We start from the raw sequence: 25,567 nt of genomic DNA on the forward strand, positions 1-25,567 counted from the left end.
AGACAGAAGCATGGAGCCCTCAGGCGTTTCTCTGTGGGCAGGTCCAGGGCACCAGGCCCCACACAGCCCCTTGTGGATCTCTGTTGTCTCTTCCTGTCTCCCTCCTGCCTTCCTGCCCTGTCTTTCCTCTCTGCATCCCTGTCACTCAGGGATGCAGGCACCACAACAAGCAGGGACAAGTGTAATAATGCTGGTAGGTGCAAAGGAGACCCCCGTGGCTGGACCACAGGGAAGGCGTCCTGTGGGCCTGGCGGGTCACCCGGCACATTAGGGGATAGTGCCCTGGAGGCGGGATCCTCACTGCGCCCAGACCACGGGCTATGAGGCACCCAGGGGACCTCTCAGGCCACATGGCAGGAGCCCAGGTAGGTGAACAGGGCCATGCCTGGCAAGGGCTTGTGGGTCGTGGTTGGAAAGGAGGGCTCCACACACAGAGCAGCTGGTCAAAGACGATCACTTAGTGTCACTCTGCTACCAAGTGTGCTGCAGTCTATTAGATAATAATAATAATACTAAAGAGTTGAGACTGATTGGGCTTTAAAAAAGCCCGATGGCAACATCAAGGTTATCCCCACCAGCTGACAGCCGCCCCGGGGCGGTTTCATGTACACTTTATGCAATGAAGAGGCCCTCCTCGTGGAGTTCAGAGCCTGGCTGAGGTCACGGGAATCCTGGGGTGGCAGAGCTGTGCGGCCAGTCCACTTGGGACTATGGCCAGTGGATAGGTTGGGCGACCCCAGTCAGAAGGCCTTGGCAACAGTAGGAAGGTGGCAGGAAAGACGGGGGAGGGGTTGAGTAGGAACCCCTGGACCTGAGGACAGATGGCACGTGTGGCAAGAGGTAAGAAGTGGGCAGGGTGAGGGTGCAGGGCCCCCCTGCCTGAGGCCCCTGGAGGGAAGGGAAAGGGCCACAAGGAAAGCCGCCTGAAGGTCAGGGCCAGTGGGGGCACACAGGCGTGCTCACACACACACACACTCAAGTCAGCGCCAGGGGGCACGCTCCCTGGAGGGAAGGGCGTCAAGGAACAGGGCTGCGTCTGGTGTGCACCTGCACACCCGCATACAAGGCAGGGCAAGTCACGGGACAGCTCCCTCTGGGAGGGCTGTCCCGTGGAAGGTGTAGCCGCCACGGAGCGGACTCTGAATGACACAGGCTGGAGCCGGGGACATTTCTGAGTATTTATTGCAGGTCAGGTGCCTTCTGGATGTGGTGGGGCCCAGCTGGAGCCTAAGCTGATACCACCACTTGGGTTTAGACGAGCTGGGGCTTGTCAGAGGGGCAGCCAGCCAGGCATCCACAGGCCACGGCCAGGGTTGGGGGCAGGGAACCTCAGAAGGACAGCCCCTCCTTGAAGAGCCTGAGGGCACGGGGCGGTGGCTGCTCTAAGAACCTGGTCCCCTTGCGGGCTCTAGGCCCTGCCGCAGTGGGTTCCAGGCTCCATTCTTGGGAGAGAGCAGAGGCAAAGCCGTGTGCCCTCTGGACATGTGGGGCCTGGGTGCCCTGCCCCCCACTGCACGTGGGTAGCCAGGGCAGGGCTTAGGAGGGCCCAGGGGCTGAGCTGGCCCCAGAGGCTGGAGCCAGGCTGGCAGAAGTAGCTGTGCTCAAAAGACCACCTCCCCACAGGCAGTCCCCAGGAAGCAGTTCCCCAGCATGGAAAGGGTGACCCCGGCTCTCTGGAACTTCCAGGGTGGGGTCTATTGAGGCCGAGCCCCTGGGGAGCCTGGGGCAAGGTGTGCTGTGGGCAGGGGCTTCTCCAGAGCCAGGTCAGGCGGTGTGAGTCTCCTGGAGCTGCCTGCCACAGCAAAGGACCACAAGCAGGTGGCTTCAAACAGAAATTGATTCACAGTTCCAGAGGCCATAAGTCCACAATCAAGGTGTCAGCAGGGCAATGCTTCTTCCAAACACTGTAGGAGGCGCTCCTTCCTGCCACTCCCAGCATCACTGTCCCCAGAGGAGGCTGTGACAGCCACAGCAAGAGCGGCTGGAGGGAAACCGGGCAAGCCAGGAGGGGCGGCAGCTGTGGGGCCCGCGGACAGGAGGGGCCTGGTGACAGGTGGCCAAGGACCTAGGAAAGGAAGCATTCCAGGAGTGGGGGAGGAGACGGAGGACTGCGGGCAGAGGTCACGAGGCAAAGGAGGGTGGGTTCTGCAGCTGGACGGGCACAGGACTGAGAGCAGGCCTCTCATTCTTGGCTTTATTCCTTAGGTTGAGAGCACTTTTGAGGTGGTCCCGAGAGGATACATGACAATGTAGGAGGGAAGGGCAGTGACCCAGGTCTGAGGCCTGTGAGGAGGTACTGCGGAGACCAGGTATGGGGCCAGAGGACAGGGACGGGCAGAGCGCAGGGAAGCGGGAGGTCTGGGCCACTAAGCCAGGCACCTTCCTCAGCCTGGCCCCCGGCCACTGGCCTCCCCGGGGCGGCTCCCTAAGCATTTCTAGTACAGAGGGCTGGACATAAGGAAGAGCTTCCTAGCAAAGCTCTCCCCACCGACCTCTGTACAGATGGAGAAACCAAGATGGCTGGCCGCTTAGCAAGGGCTGCCGGTGACACTAGCAGTTTGCCCGGCACCCAGCCTCCCTCACTCTCAGGCTTGGGCTCTCCTCCTTCTCAGAGCCACAGACAAGGACCAACAATGACTTGCACCACAAAAAGGAGGCCATTCCTTCCCTTCCTGGAGCCCATTAACTGCTTGGGGATTGCCATTTGCTAGTGACTGGGGACTTCCATGGCACCCTGAAGGGCTGTGGCTTTGTCCCTTCAGGCCTCCTGAAGACCACATAACTTGTCCCTTGGCTGCCTGACCTTGGCTGCAGTGGGCCCCATCACAAAGGGGTGTGGCACAGGCGACTCTTACTTGGGCTAACCCTGGACAGTGCCCCCCAGCCCCAGTGTGGGTGGGGGGAGACGAAGGGGTAGCAGTGGGTGTTCCCTGCCTCAGATTTTCTCTCCTTGATGTGCTTCCTCCCTGGGTGTTTGAGAACACCTCCAGCTCTGAGCTCTACGGGCAGGAGAGACCTCACATGCTGGAGCCTGTGCCCCCAGGTGCACAACAGCCATCAGTAAAATGAACATGCCCCCAGGGGCAATTGGCATGCCCCCCAGCCCCTGAGGGAGGGCAGTGACAGTCCCCTCTCTGCTCTTCAGCCACTCACACGCCTTCCTGTGTGGGTCTGTCCCAACCCACTCAGCAGCCATTTCTTCCCCACCCCTGTCTCACCAGAGCTGCCGACACATGTCTGCTAAGAGGCTGATGGCTAACAGAGCACCGAGCCCATGATAGGTGCTCAGGAAATCAGGGGCTCGCTTGGACTTTCATCTTGCCTATTCCAGGCACAGAGCAGCAGGCGGCCCCCTCCCCATGCCTCAGACACCCAGGAACAGTGGCTGGGGCTGAAGTGGAAGGGGAGAGTACTGGAGGGGGCACGTGTGTGTGTGTGTGTATGTGTGTGAGAGAGAGAGAGAAAGAGAGAGCACGTGTGAATGGCTGTGTGAGTTTGTGTGGAGTTACGGGAGAGTGTGAGATTGTGTGTGACAGAGTATGACTGCATAACTGAGTGGATAAATGTGGGTGTGAGTGTGAATGTATGTGAATAACTGTGTAAGTGTGGATTGTGTGACTGTGTGTGTGTGAATAACTCTGAGTGTGTACAAGTGTGTGTGAGTATGTGACTGTGAGCGATTGGATGTGTGTGATGGTGTGTGAGTAACTGAGTGTGTGTGACTATATAACGTGTGAGCATGAGAGCTATTCAAGTGAGTGTATGAGCTGAACAAGCCTGTGTGGGTGTGACTGAGTGTATGATTGAGCATGCACAAGTGTGCATGAGTGTGTGTGAGCATGTGTGAGCTTCTGTGTGAATGTGCATGAGTGAGAATGTGTGGTGTGAGTGCAGGGCCGTGTCTCAGCCTGTCAGTGGTCATGTGTGAGTGACCGCAGGTGTAGTATGTCATCAAGTGTGAGCTATGTGAATATGACTGTGTGTGAGTGTGGCCGAGCACATGTGTGCTGGTGTGTGAATGTGCATGCATGAGCAAGTGAGCATACATGAACACATGTCAGTGTGTGCAAGTGGGCATGTGGCCTCTGCCTGCACTGACAGGTGCCAAGTCTCGAAGGCTGTCCATGGAATCAGCTGCTTTCTGCCGGAGGGACATATATGGGGAGGTCTGACAGTCCCTGGGAGAAGAACCCCTACAGTGCTTTTGTGTCCTTTGGGTCTCTGTCACAGTGACACCTCCTCAAAGAAGCTCCCAGTTTCCCTGAGCTCCCAGCACCGTGTTTCATCTCCTCCTGACAATGGTCTCATGGGGCCCTTACCCCAATTGTGCTGCCACACTCTCTGCCCGCCAGCTCCCTGGTTTGTGGTCCCTGCTGTGTCCCCAGCACTCAGCCTGGGCCTGGTGCACAGAATGCCCTGGGACCCTGTTTGTCCAAGGCAAGAAAGAATTCGTGACTGTGTCCAGACCTCTTCTACTTGCTACATTCTTGGGCGCTGAGCCCTGCCAGCTCAGGGGTAGTAATGCTCACTGGGGGCCTGTCACTTCTCTTTCCTACACACTCATCCCCCTTCCTGTGCCACTCCTACCACCTTGCACTTCTGCTCGCTGTTCACAGATGATGGCAAAGGCCTAGTCTGGGTTCAGAGGCACCCACTGTCCTAAGAAGCTTGGAGCTCTTTAGATGAGTGGCATGGGCAAGCCAGCTCCCACCTGGCAGCTAGATGTCCATGGACACACACTTGGGTCTCTGGCCACAGATGCACCTAGCTGCCTTTGGGAGCATGGGTCCTCTCTGCAGCGGGGTTTATCTGTGTGCCTGTCTCAACTTGTGTCCCCGACTGTGTCCCTGGGTGTCTCTCTCTGGGTGTCCACCTGTGTGTAGTATCTCTGTATCCTGCACAACTGTGATTGTGTAATAACCTTTTGGGGTCAGGGAGTTTGAGAATCTGCCCTAAGCTCCAGCTGCCCTCCTCAAAATGCATTTAGATGTCCTCCTCCGGACAGTGTGCGGGCAGTTTCAGGAGGGTCACCAACCCCTCGGAGGCCTCAGGGGCACATGGACCCCCCACATTACAAATCAGCAGCCCAGCTCCACATCCCATTTGGCCGTCAGGGAACCCGACTCATAGGGTGCCCCAGTGCCATGCTCAGCGATCTCTCCGTGCTCCCAGGTGCCAGGGCACCCCGGTTTCCAGCTGCACCCCCCATCAACCCCCGTCGCCCACCCGCCAATGCCCTCCAGAGGCACCACCAGGCCAGGAAGGGCAGGCACCCTCCCTTGTCCTGGGGCACAGAGGGGCGCGCACTAGGCGGGCTTGTGGCTCCAGAGCCCCGCGGCCCCTGCGCTGCGCGCCGGCCCCCGCGCCGGCTCTCTCCTCCCTCCTCCTCCTCCTCCTCCTCCCCTCCCTCCCTCCCTCCTCCCCTCCCTCCCTCCACGCTCAGAGCTGCGGCTGAAGCCGAGCGCGCCGCGTCGCCCGCCGCCGCCGGTGCGGAGCGTGGGGAGCACTCGGCCACAGCCCTCGTCTATCGCCGAGGGTCGCGCCTGGTGCCGCCAAACAGGCCGCCCTGTGCCGGGCCTTTCTGTCCTTGTAGAGGATCGTGGCCCGCCGGGCGCCTCCCGTTCGCCCGCAGCGACAGCCCCGCTGTAGCCGAGGCCGCGGTAGCGGCCGTGCCCATGACCGGGTAAGTGGTGCCCGGGGCGCGCGGGCGGGGGCGGGCAGGTGGCGCGACCGGCAGGTGGGGGGACGCGGTCCCCGCCCACGGCACCTGCGCCCCGCGGCCGGCCTGCGTGCCCTTGCCGCGCCGCGGCCGCGCGTCACCGCGGGGCCCCGGCCAGCCGGCAGCGCCCCACACCCCGCACCCTGCGCCCCGCATCCCGCGCGCACTCGCATCTGCGTCTGGGGAAAAAGGCCGCGGGGGGTTGCGGGCGGGGTCCCGGCGGTCACTCCTGGGGCTCCAGGCCTGGGCCAAAGCCAGGCCGCGCGCACGCACCTTCCTGGAGGCTCTTAGAAACCCCCACCCCCTGCGCCCTCCCACTGTCATCCTCCCTCAACACACGGTCTGAGAAACCCTCACACGCTCCAACACATCCCCTCCGACGCCTACACAGCAGCCTAGGAGACCCCGCTGCTAGCAGGGGCAGTGGCAACCGGCCAACAGCCCTGGCCACACTTGGGTGACTCCTTCTCCATCCTTGTGTGCACAGCTATCCTTCCCCTCCTTACCTGTGTGACCTTGGCCAGATGGCTTCCCGTGTCAGGCCTCAGTCTTCTGGTAGGTTTAGGATTCTGGAATTTGGAGCACTGAAGCGGCATCTCCCAGAGGAGGGAGCCCTGAGCCTCCCCCTGGGACAGTCTGATTCTCTCTCTAGGACCCAGTCTCCTTCCTTCTGCTGGTCCCTGCAGGGTTTAGCAGTGCAGCCAGCTGTGGAAGGGTGGCAGGCAGGGTGGGGCATGGCATCTGGGCAAGGCAGGACTAGAGGGAAACTTGGGGTGACAGCCAGGTGAGGAGTTGGGATAGAGTGTGAAAACACTCCCTCAAGGGGCAGGGCAGGGCCAGCATCCATCAGCTAGGAACTTGACACTCCCCCAGCTGGGGCAGGAAAGGGGAGCCACTCGGTATTTCAAAGATGAGGCCACTGGACCTCCGACCAAAGTGGGATCCTGCTGGCCACCTGACCCTGGCCATCCCCACCTCCTGTGGCTCCCAGCTGGCAGGCATCCCCCTCATTTGCCTAAATGCTCTACACCACCACACTCCAGGCCCCGCTGTCACCCCTCACTAGTCTGTGAGCATCTTAAGTCAAGGACTGATTATTAATCTGCACTAGCTGCGTGAGTGCCCAGCACAGACCTGGCACAAAATGGGCACAGGTTTCTGTGTGGCACATTCATGACCTTGACCCCACTGAACCTGCAGAATCACCTGAGGAGGAGGCAAGGCCTGGATTTTTGTCTCCATTTTCCAGATGGGATCATTGAGGCCCCAAGAGGGAGAGGGACTTGGCCTTGCATTGACTGGATGGACAATGGCCAGGGACACTCCCATGGGCTTGACAAGGGAATGGCCTCCCACACTTCCCTGCAAGGTTCTAAGCAGCTCCCTGGACCCCCAGCTAAGTCTCACTGTCAGCGCCTCTTGACAGCCAATGTTTTCATGGCCTCTTTCACAGCTGAGGAAACCAAGGCCATGTGTCTCTTAAGATGGAATCTGGGAGGCAGACCAGGGTAGTGGGAATGCCCACCTGAGCTGGCCTGCAGAGGGGAGGCCTGGGGTCTCCCCAGGCCCCTGTGGACCTCAGCTGAGGCCTAGCAGAGGGTCCGAGGGTGGAAGTGGCCCCTGGAAAGCAAGCAGTCAGAATGGGCAGCAGCAATTCCAGGGCATTGATTGTCCTTGCTGCTGGTCTCGAGGAGAGGAAGGGCCAAGGACTTGGCTAGTCTTGATCAGATCAACGTGGTCTGTGCCCAGTGCTGCCAGGTGGTTTGAGCGAAGGGGCAGGCAGCTCCGGCACAGAAGTGTGTGTGTGGGGTGGGTGGTAATACAGGCAGATGGAACTGAGGTGGCGTGGGAGGGGGCTTTGTGCACAGCCAGAAGGAAAGCCAATCCTTTAGGGAAAGAAGCCCCCAAGGCTAAGAGCAAGGTGGGAAGAGAGGAGGGCCAGGGGGGTGGCCAGCAGCAACATGGAGACAAAGAACATGTGGGAGGTGTCCTGACATGCACAGGAACTCCCAGGTTTGGTGCATGCTCTGGGCCTGATGGTCTTTGTGACCTTGGCCAAGTCCTTTCCCTGCTCCAGGCCTAGGGAGGGTGGGGGTGGGCCTCAGCAGACTCAGCTGACATTTCAGGATTCCGGGCTGGAGCTTCAGAGGTTGAATCATTTGCAAGTGAGCAGGGGAGAGGCTGGGCTGTGAGTCAGTGAGCGCTCTCCATCCCAGAACCACTCCCGGGTCAGGGAGGCAGCCGAAGGGTGCCGTGGTCAGCTGTGCCCATTCCCCTCACCCCAGCATGGCTCATAAACAGGAGCCTCTTATCTTCCATGTAGACAAGATGAGTGTGCCCGGGGTCCCTGGGGGCTCTGAGAGTGCAGCTTCAGCTGGGAATCTTGAAGCTAGCAAAGCCAGGCCCAGCTTCCTCGGCTCCCTTGCAGAGCAAGCTGTCAGCACATATGTAGGCTATACCCCTTGCACTCCCTTCCAGTTTTAAACTGAGGGAGTGTGTATTTAACTGGTGGCTGCTATGTCCATCAGAGCTTACTAGCGCACCACACAATGAGAGTCATGCCAGGAGTGATGCCAATGACACTCACGTTTCACCCGGCACTGCCCTCAGCACTTTGTAGACATGCCCTCATACCACTGAAACCACCACCAAATGAAGCTATGCTGTTGCTTTCCCCATTTGGCAGATGAGGAGACTGAGGCCCAGAGAGGATAGGATTGGAAGGTGGGTCACGAGACTCCTAAGTCTGGTCTGTGCATGTAGCTACAGGTTTCATACCCTCTAAAAATCTGTGCTGAACTTGGCAGAATGGAACATTGTACACATGAGCCAATTGTCAAGGGTACTTCCAGCCCTGGGAAGACCCTGCAGCCCAGAAACTGAGCCACCTGTGCCTCCATCTACCCCCTGAGACAAACAGACACACTGGATTGATATCAATCCAGAGCAAGTTGGGAAACGATTTGCTGTTCAGGGCACCTCCATGAAGGAGCAATCTATGTGTGTAAACTGCAGCTGAAGGAGGGGGACCTGGGCTGCAGCACTGAAAGTACATCCTTAAATCTAACTGAGAGTATGCCCCCAGGAGCCTCACCAGTGCCATCTCTGAGATGGGTCCAGGAGTCCAGCTCTGGCTGTGACTGCTTGGTAGGGCAGAGACCTGGAATGTGCAGATGTCTACTCCCCGCCCCCACCATTTCCCAGAAGGCCCCTTCTTTAGCTGGGGCCCCAGCTCCTCTCTGTTCCTCTCTTCCCTGCCCTGGCTAAGCTGGCAGAAGCCAGGCCAAGTGGTGCCTGGCTAGAAAGCCCTCCCCTGCCTGTGCACCTTCTGTTGGGTGGGAGGTGCTAGAAGTGTGCCTGGGGGTGCTGCCTGGAGAGCAGGATCTGAGCCCACATATCACCAAGACAGAGAGAAAGAGGCTCTCGGATGCAGGAGCAAAGGCTTGGGCATCCTGGACTGCCAAGGTTGGAAAGGGGACAAGGCCAAGGTCACATGCCTGAGTAAGTGGCGGTACCCGGACCAGAGCTACAGGGTGAGGTGGAAAGGCCCTGGGGGGAGGAAAAGGCTGGAGGTTTCCCCTGAATCCCACCACTGGGGACGGGCAGGGGACTTGGGGCACAAGAAGTTTCTGGAAATGAGTCAAAATCAGAGTTGTGCAAAGGGGAGCACCTTATTTAAAGGGGTCCTGAGCCTGCTTCAGTGTTCTGTAGGTGGGTCCCTCAGTAAAAGAGAACATTTTTAATACAAATGAGGTGACTTAATTAAAATTAAGTTAAATTTAAAATTCGGTTCCTCAGGTGCCCTAGCTACATTTCAAGTGCTCAGTAGCCACACGTGGCTGGTAGTTACTGTATCAGAAGTGCAGGCAGAGAACATTTCCATCACTCCAGAAGTTTCTGTCACACGGGCCTGCCGCTTCAGAGCCAGTGCAGACCGGAGTCCTCGCAGGGACCTGAAGCCACTCTGCTGCTCACTCTCCCATGGCTCCTTGAAAGGGAGTGGGTCATGCAGGTGTGGGGGCCTGTCTACCCCCCAGAGAGTCTGGAGGCCTTTGTCACATTCATCAGGGGCCAGCCCAGGTGTCCCCACAAATGTGACAAGGGAGGTGAGAGAGTGTCCCCTTCCGGGTGCAGCCCTGCCCCATTCTGATCAGGCCCCTGCCTCAGGCTCCGCCTGCTCACTGCTCCCCGGGCCGTCCTGGTGGGGTGGGCAGCTCTGCACAGAGGGGTGAGCCACGTGAAGTTTTTTTAAAAGTAATGTTTATTTCTTTCCATTTAAAAATAATGCTCTTAACATGCACGGTCTCTGTACAAAATTCATAAAACACAGAGCAGTAGAAGACACAGGAACCCCTCCATCCTATCACCAAAACGCAAGCCAGTGTTTCCATTTTATTGGACTCGTTTCCTCTCCGTTTCTTTGCATAGGCTATTTATTTTCACATAACTGTAATTATGCCATGGGCACAATTGTGTAATCTATTTTTTACTTCACATAGGCATTTTCTTTATTAATATAATCTCTTCCTAAATGAATTTTTTTCAAAATGGATATAGTTTAATTTTTTTAAGATTATGAAAGTGGTTAAGTGCTTATTGCAAAAATTAAGAATGTGAACCATGCAAAGAAGGAAGTACAAGTGAGCGCTCGCTCATTCATCAGCTATTCATCAAGCACCCAGGATGTATCAGGACGATCCTCAGGACTGTAATTACAATTTTTAATGGCTGAATAATATTCTCTCAAGAGATTGTAATTCGCTTAATTATTTGGCTATTTGCAGAGATCCAGGCAGTCGAATTTGTTTCACTCTCATACGTGAGGCTCTGAGCATACTGGTGGGTAACATGCATCTTGTACCGAGGAGAAAGGGTCCAGACAGAAGAAGCTCATTCTGCCGAACTCTTCCTCAAAAAGGCCCTTTAGTGCTCCCAGAGGGCTGGCTTTCTGCAGCCCTGCCAGGGCGGGGTATTAGGATTGAACACCTTGCATAAATATCCAGGTCCAAAATACCTACTTCAGGTTCTGTTCATTTAATGGTTCATAAACGAGAGCATTTCCCCACATTTTTTAATCTAAATTGTATCTCTGTTTTTTAGTGATTTATCTGTTCCTCACCTTTATTTATTGAGGTCCTAGTGTTTTTCTTGTGGGTTTGCATACACTTTATACATACATGACAGGTGGTGACAACCTAGCATACATGTTGCAGATAATTTTAAAACCTGTTCTTTGCCTTTTAATTTTTTCAAGCAAAAGGTAAACACTTTTTCTCTTGAAATTTTCTTTGTGATTTCTTCCATTGCTTCTAGGCTTACAAAATCCCTTCCAGTAATCTGAGAACTCTCCGTTTCTTGGTTTGCCGTGTGTCTGCGTGTGCGCATAATTGCATTTTTAAGATATTTTAACTCTTTAATCCAAGGGCTGGGTGAACTTTATCTGCAAAGGGTCCAATAGTAAATACTTTCCACTTTGTGAGCCACAGAGTCTGAGTCCTGACTGTGTGACTCTGCATCACAGCACGAACACAGACAGGACAGAAATGAATGGGAGTGGCTGTGTGCCCATAAAACTTTATTCGCAAAAATACTTGGCTGCCAGATTTGGCCCTTGGGCCATAGTTTGCCAAATCCTGTTTAATCCAAAGGAAATTTGTCTTGGGGACTAGTGTGAGGGGAGGTCTAAGGTACATCATTTTTCTGAGTGCCAGCCCATTGTCCCCATTTCTTTTATCAACTCATTTGTCCCCTGCCTAATGTGTGATGCCTCCTGCAGCACAGACTGGTTCTGATGTGCACTGGGGCCTGTTTCTGAGCCTCCTTCCTGTTCTGTGGGCACATCTGTGGGCTCCTGTGCCAGTTTGTTTCTGGTACCTTGTATCTTTTAATACTTGACCCACAGTTCTCACCTTGTGTTTTCTTAGAACAAAACTGCTTGCTCTCCTTGCCTGCCTCTTTATCTGCTGAACCCCAGACCCATGTACCAAGTACCCCTTCCTGCCTCCTCCGGAGCCTCTTTAGAGTTCAGAGCAGCACGTGCTTCCCCACGAACTTGGGTGGCATCTCACTCTCTGCAGACGCTGTGGGTTTCCTCACGGAGGTGCACAGGGGGAGGCAGGCATGGGCAGGAGAGTGCCATCAGAAGCCAAAGCCCACAGCTGAGGATGGCCAGAAGGCCCGGGATCACCAGGCCCCCTGGCTAAGAAACACAACGGAGGAAGGGACGCAAAGCCACAGGAGTCACTGCTGGTCGTCCCCATGCCCGCTGCAGGGGACCCGGATGGCAGGGCTCCCATCTTTGTGCTTGTCACTGGGACTCACTCCCCTGGCTTGCCCCAAGTGGAGGCATATTCAGAAGAGCCAGCACCGCCACTTTCCCCCGACTGGCCTGGGAACAACGTCTGTCCCTGGACTGTCCCGACACCAGGCCCCCCGCCCGCCGTTGTGGTGACGCAAACCCTGAACCGGGTTTGAGGCCTGTGGAGCGGTGGCTCTCTGCCGAAGCACTGTCTGCACAATGGTTGGCGCGGGCTGTGGCGGTGGCACAGGGCGTGAGCACACGGGGAGGGCCCTCCACAGTTGATGGCCCAGCCGGAAGCGCTCGGTGCCCTCAGAGCCGAGCATGAGGGGCAGCCCTGCAGCTGCTTCCTGGGCTGCATTCAGGCCTCCACCTGCCATGCCAGGCCCGGGACCCTCCCTGACGACCCACGCTCGGTCCTCAGCCCCATTCCTCCTGGAAGAATTTGGTGGGGGGTGCTGTGATCATGAGGGTGACACAGACCCAATTTATCAACTGAGGCTTGGCTCTTAGATCAGCCATTAAGGAGCTGGCCGGGGTCACAGGGACTGTGACCGTGCCCTCAGGCTCCCTGTGGCACCCCTGGTCTGTGCTGCCCGTTCTCTGCAGCCCCAGAGGGGAAAGGTAGGGTCAAGTTTGGGGTCCCCAAGGCTGTAAGCTTAAGAGAACTACTCAATCATCAGAGCAAGCGTGCAGAGGCTTTCAGTGGTGTCCCCACCCACATAGAATGTTGTTGTTTTGGAGCCACGGGCCTGGGGGGGATGCACGTGGTCTGGGCCCCTCAGGCAGCTGGGGTCCCTGAGTGGTGCCCTGTGAGTGGAGTGGCCCCTGTGGTCAGAGGGAGACTCCCGCCTGCCGTGGCCCAGCACCTGCAGTAGGACAGGAGGGAGGGGTGTGGGCGCAGGCACAGGCCCGGCCTGGACCCTCCTCACCCCGTCTGCTGCCCCTCTAGTGGCCCCTGGCTCCTTGGCCAGCGGGCCGGATGGGCGGTGGAGTGCACCAAGAGGGAGACTCAGACCCCAATGCAAGAAGGGCCCTTCTGCCTCTGCGGCCCCAGCATGCACGGTTCCGGCACTGACTGGGCCTGTAAGAGCTCTGGGATATCCTTTCAGGGCTTTGCTGGAGATGCTTCTGGATTTGTAAACCAGGGGCCACTGTCAGAAATAACCTTTCAGGCTCCAGCAGGTCTCAGTCTGTGTGATTCAGACGGCAGCCAGGCCCCTGGTGACCTTCAGTGTACTTGCTCAGGGGTGCCCCTCTACGGTCAGCTGGGAAGGGTGGCATGAATGCTTTAGTGTGCTAGTTCTCTTTGGGTCTGGGTGACAGAAGGCCAGCTCGACTTGACTCCCGTCTTTACTCTGAACACATCTTCTCTGCCCCACCCAGCGCACTTCCACTCTCCACTCCAAGGAAGTACCCAAGGCCAAGGTCTTTTCTAAGGGCTCAGAGTGCTCAGGGTCTCTGTGAGGTGAGAGCCTCATCAGCTCAGTCAGCCTGGAGTGAGCCAAAGTTGTCTTCTTGATCCCCAATTTGGGTCCCAGCCTTCTGGACTCTTTCACTGGTCACAGAGAAGTGAGTCTCCTTCCCTGACAGTCCCCTGGCCCCTGACCTTGACCCGGTAAGTTTCCCTAAGCCTGGCTTCCCAAGGGCTTTAGCCTGTTTCCAGAAACCATATGCCCTCCTCACCAGGACCCTCACTGGAGCCTCTCTGGAACCTGTCCCCAGGAGGACACATGTGTGTCTTGGCAGTCTCCTTATCTAGTCACCCCTGGGCCTGCAGCACCCCCACAGCCTCCAGCTGCCTGTAATTTCCTTAATTACCTGTTTAAGCCTTGGCTGCTTCCGGTGGCTTGGAGCTGGCTCTGGGATCAGAAGCTGGCAGGGGCAAGGGCAGCCTGGTACCACAGACAGAGCCGAGAAGACCTGGGAGAGGATTGGGATTGGGCACCCCTCATTCCATCCTCATGTTCTCTGGCTATGAAGGCCTGGAGGGCAGAGATGCACTACCTCCCGCCCCCCAGATGTGGGTTCTCTGCCACTGTGGGCTAGAAGCCTGTCCCAGAGGCCAGCTACGAAGTTTTTGGGTCCCCCCACAACTGCCACTCCTGAGACCACAGGTCGGGCCATGCTTTGCAAGGCAGGCCCAGGACCTCACTGCCAGCCACCTGCTCGCAGGAGTGCAGGAGTGCAGGAGTGTGCCAGGCCGCTGTGCGGGGGAGGGGCAGCCGGCTCAGCTCCCTGCTGCAGTGCAGCGCTCCCGCCTCGCACACTGCGCTGTAATTGGATAATTAGTGTCATTATGCTTCCTGCCCAACAGCTTCTCTTCTCGCTCTCCGCTCTCTCGCACTCCTTCCCCAGCTCTTGCCTTCTCTGGCAGAAAACAAATGACTGCCCTTCCCCCAGGGCAGAGTCATGACCCCTTAACGACATTTCCAGGCTCCAGCCAGGAAGGGGCTTCTGACTTTCACCTGGGACGCCCGGGGCGCCCAGTGCTTTGAGCACCACCAGTGCAGGGGGTGGACTTCCCTCTAGAAGCATTCCGGGGAGCCTAGCACTCTCCAGGAGGGATTCAGGGCCCAGGCCGCCTTGAGGTGGCCCCAGAAATGGGAAAGCACCCCAGGAACACTTGGGGTCAGTCCCTGGCCAAGCAGAATGTTCTGGCCTCACTAATGGAGCCTGGGCCTGACCTATGAATTCTGGAGTCCAGATGGGCTCAAATGGGTATGTGTGCATGGAGCTCAGCAACCCAGCCAGGAGGAGCCAGGACCCATTTCCCAGATTCAGAAAAGGGGGCCCCCGAGAGGTTGAGTGGTGTGCTAGCTCTCCCAGCTGGCCTGACTCCACCACCTGTACGCCCAAACCCTGAGGTTTCCCGAGACAGATCTCAGGTCTGATCGCTTTGCTGAACTCTTTCAATTGGCTTTAATCATGTGTTCATTGCTTTTCTGGGGTTCTGGGGTAGTCACTTGGCAGAGGGGCAATGTAGAATTCTCTGGAGCCAGACCACCTGAGTTCACATCAGCCTCTACTGCTGGAGGTGCAACCCTGAGTGAGCTCTTTAACCTCTCTGTGCCTCAGTGGTTCCAGCTCTGAAGTGAAGATAATCAGTCTTCCCACCTTAGAGGCTTGTAGCTCAGAGGGAATGCCTAACCCCACCAAAGCAAGGAGAAGAGTGCCCCGCGCAGCCTAGGTGCCCGGCATTCCTGTGACCAGATGGTCTTTCCGTCTCTTCAATACTCTCGTCGTTGCATCTTCTCTTACTTTGGCTAGGACTTCTAGGACAATGTCAAGTGGCACAGGTGAGAAGGAGCCCATGGAGATGTAGGGCTTTGGTAGGTCATGGAGATGTTCAGGGAGACCTCCTGGCTTTCCCAGAACCAAGGCTGGCTTTGGGCAGAGAAGAAAGGCAGGCTTGGATCTGGTGACCGAGGCTGAGTTCCTCCCTGCACACCTGAGTCGCCCAGGAGATGGGCTTGACGTCTTTAATAGAGACCCAGTTTAATGGAGTAGATGGAGAGGGAGTTGCTTTCTTTTGCACATAAAAATCTAGGTAGGCAACCTAGGACTGGTATGACAGCTACTTTGGCCATCAGGAATCTGGGCTCCTTCAGCGGTGTTGCCACCCACAACATGCAGAGTCAGTGTGCAAGATGGAGCAAGATAGCTGCTCCTGCTCCTGTCTTCACATCAGCGACATTGAGTGCATTCACACTGCTGTGCAGCATCCCCACCTTCCACCTCCATACTTGTTCATCTCCCCAAACTGAAATCTGCCCCATTAGACACCAACTCCGCCCCCCGCCGCCAGCCCCCAGCCCTCCACCGGACTTCCGTCTCTATGAATCTGACATCTGACTGCTCTATGCACCTCGTAGAAAGGGAACCATACAGTATCTGCCCTTCTGTGTCTGGCTTATCTCACTGAGCATAATGTTTTTAAGGTTCATCCATGTTAAAGAGTGTGTCCGATTTTCCTTACTTTTGAAAACTGAGTAACATCCCAGTGTCTGGAGAGAGTACATTTCCTCTCTCCACTCATCCACTGATGGACACTTGCGTTGCTTCTAGCTTTGGCTATTGTGAATCACGCTGCTATGAACATGGGTGTGCAGATCTCTTAGAGACCCTGCTTCCAACTCTTTTGGGTATAAACTCAGATGTGGAATTGTTGGATCCTATGGTAATTGTAAGTTTAATTTTTTGAGGAGCTGCCATTCCATTTTATACAGCAGCTGCCCCATTTTACATTCTCTGTTGGGGCTTGTTTTACCTGGAGAATTCTGGGCCCTCCCTGGAGCCTCTGAGGGCAGGGAAATGTATGGTATCAAACCTGGCTGGACCTGCAGATCCCCTGGGTGGAGGGACTCTACAGAGTCCCTGAGATTCCCCCACCCTTCCCCAGTACACCGTGCAGCGCCCTGGGACTATGCATTTCCAAAGTCCACTTGTGGAAAGGGGGCCCCTCCAGGTCTGGTGTACACTGCTCTAGACTGATGCATGCTGGCCATCAGTTCCTGAGAAATGCTATAGAGGTTCACCCCCTGTAGGCAGGGGCAGAACCTGGTAAACTCCGGGTCCCTACCACCTCCAAGAATTAGGTTTGTTGTGTTTCTCTGGGTTCCAGAATCCCCCCTGGGTGAACTCGAATTAGCAGGGATTTCCAACGCCTGGAGTCCGTGTGTCTGTCTTTCTGCTGGCCTCAGATGGCCCTTTGAGTCTGGACTGGGTGCTGGATAGGAAGCACCAGTGGGTCCCTGAGGCGGCCCTGGTGCCCTGGTCAAAGCACAGCAGGCCCTCCCTGTGGGCAGCCTTGCAGGTGTGAGCAGGTCCGTGTGTGCGTGAATGTGGGGAGAGGGTGCCACAGTGGTGGTTGACCCTTTTCTGCTGTTACTGTTTTGCCCAAAACTGTTCCCTGCAAGAGCCACTTGGCCTGTGCACAGACTGTACCAGGAAAAAGGGGGGAAAGGGGGTAGGTGAGCACTGGGGCTGTCCCTTTAAATCTGTTTTCTCTGTGTTATTTCCTGATTTTTCCCATCCTCCTCCCTCCACTAGCACAAATGGTGGAGCTTTGAGGGCCCAGGAGCTGCAGTGACGGTGCCTCTGAAATATTAATGAGGCTGTTCTCTGCCTCAGCTCCTTCCCCCAGGCTCACTCCCCTGCTGCCTCCCTCTCTCCCTCCCCCAGCAGGCAGGCCTCCTACTCGGAACCTTCCTTTCCCTACCACGTGATCACCAAGGTGCACCAAGCAGAGGGGAGGGGTTGGAAAAGGGCCCGGTGGGGGAAGGAGTGGCGTGGGAAGTCAAGGGTTAAAGGGGCTCCAGCCACTGGCTTCACCTGCCCGCATCAAAGCAGGCCCAGGCGAGGGCAGGGTGCTGCCAGCAGGGTCCTCAGAGGGCCCCTGGCTGGCTCCCCTGCCTGCTCCCCACCTGCTCCCGGATGGCCATAGGGCCCTGTGCGAGCCCCACCCACTGCTGCAGGGGCTCCGGGGGCCCTGGGCCAGCCTGTGGGGCCTGGCCCTGGCTCCAGATGCCTGGCAGTGGAGAAAGAAGGAATCCCTTCAGTGAGTCATGTTGCTGGGCCATGGGTCCTTCTAGAAGGCTAGCCCCTGCTCAGTCGGTGTGTCCAGAGATGCCAGTGAGCGGTGTGCCTCAAGGAGGGCCTGCACCTCTCATTCTCTGACTCTGCCTCATAAGGAACTTGGATCTCAGGACTAGGCCATTGCCAGGTTCTGCTCCCTTCTTGCCTGGAAGCATGGCATCCTGCGCCTGTGGACGCTCCCTGGCAGCGGGACCCGGCCCTTTCTCCCAGGCATCAGGACTCCCCCAGAGGAAATGTTCTTATCCCCAGCTTACTGACAGGAGGGCCCAGTGGCTTGGGAGTGATGCCAGGACCTGGGCCTCCCAGCTTCTAGTCAGTGCCATCCACCAGGCCTTGTCCATCCTGGGGAGGCAGCAATGCCTGGCAGCAAGTGCCCCACCATCAGCACGGGCACAGGTACCCACTCAGACCCAGCAACTGCAGACTGGTAATGGACAGTGGCCACAGTGGGACTGTGTTTCCGTAATTAAGAACAGGGTGCATTCCAATGCATTGCAACCTGTGACTCCGGGGACAGTGGCAGGCTTTTGTCCTCAGTTCCTTGTCTCGTCTGTACAGGCAAGGCTGGCAGCCCCACAGGGAGCAGGGAGGCCTACTGGGGATGCACAAGTGTTCTCTTTCCTGGCAGCCGAGGGGCTGAGCTGCTTTGGGTGCTGTGCCTGTCCTGAGGAGCACAGAAGGCAGGGCCAGTGGGTCTGGGATCATGGAGCCTCCCTGGACCTCAGTATCTCCATCTGTGAAACGGAGATAAGATGCCTTCTTGCCCTCACACGGTATTAATGCAATAAGGGGGGCATTTGGAGTGGGGTTCTGAGAGGGGAGCCTGGGAACAGAGGTACCCCATTGGAGTTAGGAAGCTTCTAGATTCTTGGAGGGTGGTGGGCTGCCCAGGGCCCGGGGGAGGGTGTCAAGGAGGCAAAGGGGGGGATCAAAGCAGACCGAGTCAAAGGTGCTGGAAGAGCCCCTAAAGCTCAGTTAGAGGTGTCTGTGAGGGCAGGCACAGGGGAGGAGATCACCTGGGTTTCCAGTCAGGTAGACGTCGTTGGGCCCAGGGGCACGATGTTTCGGGGTGTCCAGGCCCCACTGGAGGGAAGGGTCCGGAAGGGAATCGGGTGACAGTCCTGGACTTAGGCAATCACTCGCCCTGCCCCGGCAGCCCCCTGAAGCAGCAGCCCAGTGAGGGCCACTTCACTGTGATGGCCCATTGGGGCCCGGATGGAGCAAATGCCAGAATGTCCGAGTCCCCCTCTGTAGAGATTTTATATTCAATTAAGCCAATTAAGATCTGAAAGATGAAGGAGTACATAAATAGTGCGCAAAATGCCCTTTTGGTTCCTACAGACCATTCTAGGCAGCTGGCCCAGGCTGAGAAGTCTCTGTCAGGCCTGCAGAACTGACAGGCCCGGGCAATTCTGTTCTTGGTCATTTAGCTCCGTGGCGACTGCTGTCCTTATTCAGACTGAAGGAGACCATTGACCAGGCTTACAGAGAACCCAAGGAAACAAGACTATATGCCGTTTGCTCTCTACAGCAGCTAACAGTCACTCAAGATAGATTTGATTTAACTGATGGCTCCTGCCTGCCCTGTGGCCTGTGGAGTTAATGAAGATGATGAAGGTTAGCATGAACACAGTCTTTGACTTCAGGGCAAAGCCTGCTGGGCAGACTGCCCTTCATCTCTGCCCCACCCTCATGCTCTCCAGGATGGAGATTCCTCCCTCCCAAGGCCCTCAGCTCCTACGTGGCCAGCCAGGCCCCTGTGCACTCACTCCCCCAGGCTCCCACCCCCACCCAGGGCTGACCATGCAGTGGACTGCCCACCAGCTCCATAATCACGTGTCTCAAATTGCTTACGGCCCTGAGAGCGAGAAAAACGTGTTCACAGGTTGTTGCAGTGCCGAGCAGAGTGAAATAGGAGCAGTCATGGGGGTATAGACTCGGCAGCAATCAATTTTGGCAGACTTTCTGGAGATTGTTCCACTTGAATTGCCACTTAAATTCATCAGAAGTCATCAGGTGGAGAGGGGACAGAAGGATACGCAGGGCAGGGAACATTCGGAGCACTTGGAGCTGGCAAGGCTGCACCTTGTGGCAGGGCGAGTGGGGTCACGGATAGGCTGAATGGGCCAGAGCAGGAGAGGAACTAGAAGGTCTTTTGAAGGAATGTGGCCTTTTGCTTGATGAGGGGGCATGAGGGCCAGGGGGAGGATTGAAACTGTAAGCCAGTACAGCTTGGAGGCAGAGAGAGTGACACTGCCTGAACCAGGGAAGGTAGTGACCCAGAGCAGGGTAGTGACAAGCCACCTGACTGAACGGAAAACTATGAGGTGGTAGACGGATGTGGGGCCTACTTGATGGGGAGCAGGGGAGAGGGAGCCAGGCCACAATTGCAGCAGACAAGGTGCCTGAGATGGTAGGGCCAGCCGAGGGGCCGTGGCAAAGAGCAGGAGTGCTGTGTGCCCTGGCAGAAGGCCATGCCTCACCTCCCCACCCTGTCCCCTTACCGTGAGTCACCGCAGGCCCATTAGGCCACAGCAGTGATAGTGCACCATGAAGAGCAGCTCAAGGACCCTGTGCGGCTCTGTCTGGGCCAGGTGCTTAATTGAGGGCAGGGCACACTGGGGGCAGGGGGAGGGGGACGGAGCTGGTTGCCAGGGCAAAGGCTTTGCTGCCAGACTGCAGGGTGTCCCTGCTCCAAGGAATGGGCATTTCCACCAGGATTAGCTGCTGGTTCCTAGCACCTGCCCAAGAGCCCACCCAACAAGCTGCCATCGCTCTGTGAGACTCTGGAGCCCACCAGTGCCATGCGGGCAGTGCCATGCGGGCAGGGCCAGGTGCCTTCCAACTGAGCTTTCTCCGAATAGAAACCCAAACGATAAAAAGGTTCCAAAGGAAAAATGGCTCATCTGGCTTCCCTTTTAGAAAGAACCCCCGTAGAGTCCCTAGACAGCTCAGTGGGGGCTGCGCAGGCACACGGCTGGCCCCTGGGGCCCCAGAGCTGCATGCACAAGGGCTCGGAATGCAGGCCAGCCACCTGCCTGCCAAGGGCATTGGAGCCGGAGGTGAGCCTAAGAGGGGCACCCACTGCCAGGCTGGTGCAGCCAGGGCCCTCTGCTCAGGAGCAGTGTGATTTTGCTGGATGTCCCCCACCCTGCCCCAGCACTCACATGGCCCCTGGGTTGGTCCTGTCCCAGCTGCCCTGCCTGCCTGGGGCCAGAAGACAGCCCAGGCCCAGGAAGCTGAGTCAGGGAGGCTTGAGGCTGGCCCCAGCTTGTGCCCACCTGGCTGAACCAGACCCCATCCCTCCCAGCCAACAGGCTAGGGGTGTGGGGAGATGGGGCCCACTCCTACCAGTGTCACCCAAGTTGCTCCTGACCTGGAATGCAGAGGCACGGGCACTAAGCTCAGGGTTGGAAGAAGAAGGGCAAGAAGGTGTACCCAGCAGGGGTCCCAGCTGAAGCAGAGGTCTGCAGGGGGAAAGAGCCCAGTGGGGGGATGAGGGCGTGGGGTGGGAGTGCCAGGCGAGGCTGCCTGGGGGGGGGATCAAGGTGGGAGGGGGCTGGCCGAAAGCTGCCGTGACTGCCTGCAGCGGTTCCTGAGACGGCCCGCCAAGGCCCGCACAGGGGTGCGAGGACCAGCGTCCTAGCGGCTCTGCCACCTCACCTGGCCAAGCCTCGGTTTCCTGTGCTGGTGCTGATTCCTGCCATGCCAACCCAAGTGGGTGGGGGTATATTCACATAGCACCCCAGATGGAATGCCAAATGCACCCAAAAACCTTCACTTCTTCAAGCCCCTGAGCTCAGGGATCACCACCATTGCCCCCTGGCCAGGCGGATCCACCGGCCACAGCCTCCTCCTTTGTTGCCCAGCTTCTGTCCCAGCGGTCCTCTGCTTGGTGGTGGCCCATGTCGCTCATGGCCCCGTGGGCTCTGCAGCCCCTTCACCCACTGACCTGTGCTACTCCTTGCCTTCTTCCTGGCATCAGAAAGACCTTCCTTCTGGAAGAATGTCTCACTCCTCCACCTTGGGTAATCTTTACTCAAATGTGCCCCTTCTGAGAGGCCTTCCCTGCCCCCTGCCCCCTTGTCCTCTCACCTGCTATGTACCCATCTCCCTGCCAGACAGAGAGTGCGGGAAGCCATTCAGCCTCGGCCGCCCCTCTGGCCAGGGTGGGCATATGGTAGTTGCTCGGTAAAGATCTGTCAGATGGCAAACTGGAAGGACGGGCGGTGGGGGGATGTGTGGGAGTAGAGAGGACGTCGCATTCAAGTGTCTGCCATTTTGTTCCCACATCTTCTGGCAATGAAGTCTGCTCCATGTGGAAAGTGTCTAGAGTGTTAATAATTCGGTGCCCAAAGTTTTAAGCCATGGATCACTTTGGATGGCCCCTTTCAGAAGCAGCTGCCTGCCTTCAGGGCTGTGGGCATGGAGGTAGAGCCCTTGTTTCTCAGGGACTCTGGTCTTGTCCTCTGAGGGCTGTGGCAAGTGAATGTGACACTGCTTCCAGTGTCCACTGGGCTCTGAGTAACAGGCAGGGGTTCTCCTGAGAGCAGAGGCCGGGAGGCTCTGGGCTATTGTCTTTCTGTGGGCGGTTCTAGATCAGAAACTGAATTGGTGCCCAAGTTCCACTTCCGAAAGTATCCTTCTAAGCCAGGAGCCTCCCCGAAGGCAAGGAATCAGGCCCAACTGAGCCATGTTGCCAGGAGGCCTATTTGCTGGTGTGAAGGCCAAGGCCATGTGCAACCCTGGGAGCTTAGCACTTGGCCTTGGGAGATGCTTCTACTTATGCTCAGGCCATCGGGCAGCAGAGGTGGGGAAAGACCAGCAAGAGAAACTAGGAGCTCAGGACAGGGCAGCTGAGCAGGCCCCCAAGGTCCACAGTGCCAGACCCTGGGAAGGCCATGGGTGGGGCAGCCCAGGTGCCAAGCAGTTCCTTGGGCAAGTGGGAGTGGTGGCAGCAGGGTGTTGGGGACATGAGAGAGATGACAACTTCATGATGCTCTGCAGAGGAGGGAAGGAAGCAAGGTCTGGGAGTTGGCTGGCTGCTCTCAGCATCTGGGGACCCCAGCTCCTTATTCTGTCATCTGGAGAGCAAAAGGGTGTGAAGAGGAATGGGTGGCACCATGCTGTGGAGCAGGGTGACAGAGAAGTCATCGGTGACCTGTGATTGCTTTCTGCTTCCCCCCTTCCATTTCCATTATCCTCTCCTTCCATCGCTCCTTCCACCCCTCCTTCCGTCCCCTCCCTCCTCCTGCCTCTCTCCTTCTGCCTTCCCTCTGGGCCTCCTCAGTTCCTTGACCTGGCTCCCCAGGTACCCTCAGGGCAGCAGAGACACCCAGCACGCTAAGCCTTGACCTGGCGCCCAGCTGGCCCTGTCCATGGCTTGGCCTGCTCCCCGGGCCCCTGAGCAGCCGTAAGCCTGACACTGTGAGCTGCAGAGGTCGTGCCGGAAGACGACCGGACCAGAAGACCAACACCACCGCTGCCACTGGGGATTTATAGCATGCTGGCCACCCAGGACAAATCTTAAGCAGGCAAGAGTGGGGAGCATGATGGAGCAGACACAGGCAGGCAGAGTCGTGGCACAGACGACCCACCCAGGCCAGGCGGGACTGGCCATCCGTCAGTCGCAGTGCATCACCCCTGCTACAGTGTGGGTTCCCAAGTGGATTTGGGGACAAAGCCTCCATATCCCAGCTGGGCTGGTGCTGACGGCAGCAGGTGCCCGCCCGGAGGCACCGACATTTCCTCCTTCCCCGCGTGGGCCAGCCCTCCCGGCTTGGGTGCTCACGGTAGGCAGGACTAGGGAGGGGGTAGCCTGGCAGGCATGAAGGCCACTGGTCCAGCCTGGGAGGTGAATATTGTGTTCCATAAGCCATGGCTCAGATAGAGTGCAGATTTGCAGAGAATGTTCTAGAAGAACAGAGTGGACCTCTGTTTTGTGTCAACTGTGCTCCTGGCTTCTTCTCACCTCCTTCTCCCCAGGTGCCTCGGCTTGGCCAGTTCCCTGCTGCCACTGCCTCCACTGTACCTCACCCGGGCCCTGGGGCCACAGGTGGCTGCCTGCCCCCAGCAGAGGCTGCACCGGCAAGAAGGCCCAGCACCCTCTCCTCCCTGGGTGACAGGCAGGATGGGTGACATGGCTAACAGTTCCATCGAGTTCCACCCCAAGCCCCAGCAGCAGCGGGAGGGCCCCCATGCAGGTGGCTTCGGGTGCACACTGGCTGAACTGCGCTCCCTCATGGAGCTCCGAGGGGCTGAGGCGCTGCAGAAGGTCCAGGAAGCCTACGGGGACGTCAGTGGGCTCTGCAGGAGGCTGAAGACCTCACCCACAGAGGGTAAGTTGGCCAGCAGAGCCCCGGCGTGGCCTCCCATGGACAGAGAAGGGAGAAGGCAAGGCCCTGGTCCAGCGAACGGCGATAGGAAGAGCCGCAAGGGGTGCCGGGTCAGGGGGCCTATCCCTGGGAAGGGAGGGGGTGGCCCAGGGAAGAGGGATAGAGTGCCAAGTGCAAGTGGCAATGGCCAGAGGCCATCCCAAAAAGATGCAAGCCTGAAGCGGTGAGGGTCTAAAGAGATCTGCTGCAGAGAGCCTCCAGGGAGCCTGGGGCATGTCCTCTAGAACTTTTCAAGGGTGGATACCTGACTGCCATCTTGGGTCCCCATCTCTGCCCTGTAGCCTCTTCCCCTGCACCAGCAGGCCTGCCTGCTGGGTCTGCTGGGAGACCAGGACCACCAGGAGCCTGGCTTGGCCCGAGATTCCAGGAGCTGGAGAGTTTTCTGGGCCAGTGCTGCCTGCCTGTCATGGCTACTGGGGCTGTCCCAGCCCAGTGCCCGACCTGTTCCTGGCCAGCACTGATTGATCTTACTTTTGTCCACCCAGAGCCCTGATCATCGCCCTTCCTTGTCTCCTGTTCCCTGGCCCCATCTGTCTGCAGGTGAGAGGGTGCCCACCCGGCCAGGCCAGGAACTCCAGGTGGAGTAGCCTCCCACCAGGGACCACCTGGGTCTCTCTAGCTTTGCACATTAAAGGGACCCAGCCTGGTTTGGCGTGCCAGCAGGGCAGATGGCTTGGCTCCGAGCCAGAGGAGTTCTCTCCCTCCCTCTACCTTATCCACCCAGCGCCAGGGTTTGGGGCCAGGCAGAGGCTTGGGTGGAGGGCCATTTAGCCACAAGGGCTCTGGCCTCTCCCACATAAAAGGAAGCAGATGGGCTTCAGCTGGCAGCTCTTTCCTCTGTCTGTCAGGCCTTGTTAAATATTTAAAATGTCAAGGCCCCTGGGAACCTGCCCGATTCTGCCACAGCAGCTCCGGAGCTCACTCAGTGCCTGTGAAGGGGTGGGCATGGAGAAGGGCAGGATCCCAGGTAGATGGCCCAGCCCCAAAAGAGGGAGCCAGCCAGCCCGGGTCTGCATCCCAAAAAATAAGCAGGGCGAAGACCACCCTTTGCCTCTCTGAGCCCTGGAGCCCTGAAGGTCCGGGAGACAGGGACAGGTGATTCCGGCCCCCCAGCAGGTGTGGAGTCAGCACATGCCTACTGGCTGGGTCCCGGAGTTCTCACCCAGACCCCCTACTCCTGCTCAGATGCAGTGGCCTGAGCTCTTGGGAGGGGCCAGCTTAGCTATGCCCCAGGCTCCACACTAACCTCCTAGCAAGGTTGGAAGACTTGAGGGGTGCTGACAGAGTGTTGCTTTGGGGATGGTACGGAGGCCAGGGAGGTGTGTGGTGTACAGGGAAGAGCACATCAGTGACCCCGGCCTTTGCAGCAGTCCAAGAGAATTTCAGAAGCCAGGGAACCTGAGTCTTAGGTCAGACTCAGAGGTAAGCCTGGGGGGTAGGGGGGAGCTGGGCTCCAGCCCTTCCCGTCTGGCCTCCTCTGGCAGTCATGGGAAGGAGGAGGTGGTTTAGCCGGCAGCCGCACGATGTGGTCCTAACCGAATTCTGATGGCATCTGGC

At 57.6% G+C, this 25,567-nt stretch overlaps 1 protein-coding gene across 9 annotated transcripts in view; it reads left to right on the forward strand.

Annotated features, from left to right (window-relative positions):
- Positions 1–5,432: 5,432 nt before the first annotated feature.
- ATP2B3 (ATPase plasma membrane Ca2+ transporting 3) overlaps positions 5,433–25,567 on the forward strand; it is a 59,063-nt gene continuing 38,928 nt past the window's right edge. For 6 of the 9 annotated variants that reach the window (XM_036991057.2, XM_036991059.2, XM_036991058.2 and 3 more), the window contains exons 1-2: positions 5,433–5,683; positions 23,601–23,953. In XM_036991057.2, the coding sequence (XP_036846952.1) occupies positions 5,676–5,683; positions 23,601–23,953 (361 nt within the window). In that variant the 5' untranslated portion in view covers positions 5,433–5,675. Of the gene's footprint in view, positions 5,684–19,045; positions 19,233–22,905; positions 23,150–23,600; positions 23,954–25,567 lie in introns of all 9 variants that reach the window. The other 3 variants (XM_073227572.1, XM_073227571.1, XM_073227573.1) reach the window with 3 other exon arrangements.

Source organism: Manis javanica, chromosome X (assembly GCF_040802235.1).
Source record: "Manis javanica isolate MJ-LG chromosome X, MJ_LKY, whole genome shotgun sequence".
Lineage (NCBI taxonomy): Eukaryota > Metazoa > Chordata > Mammalia > Pholidota > Manidae > Manis > Manis javanica.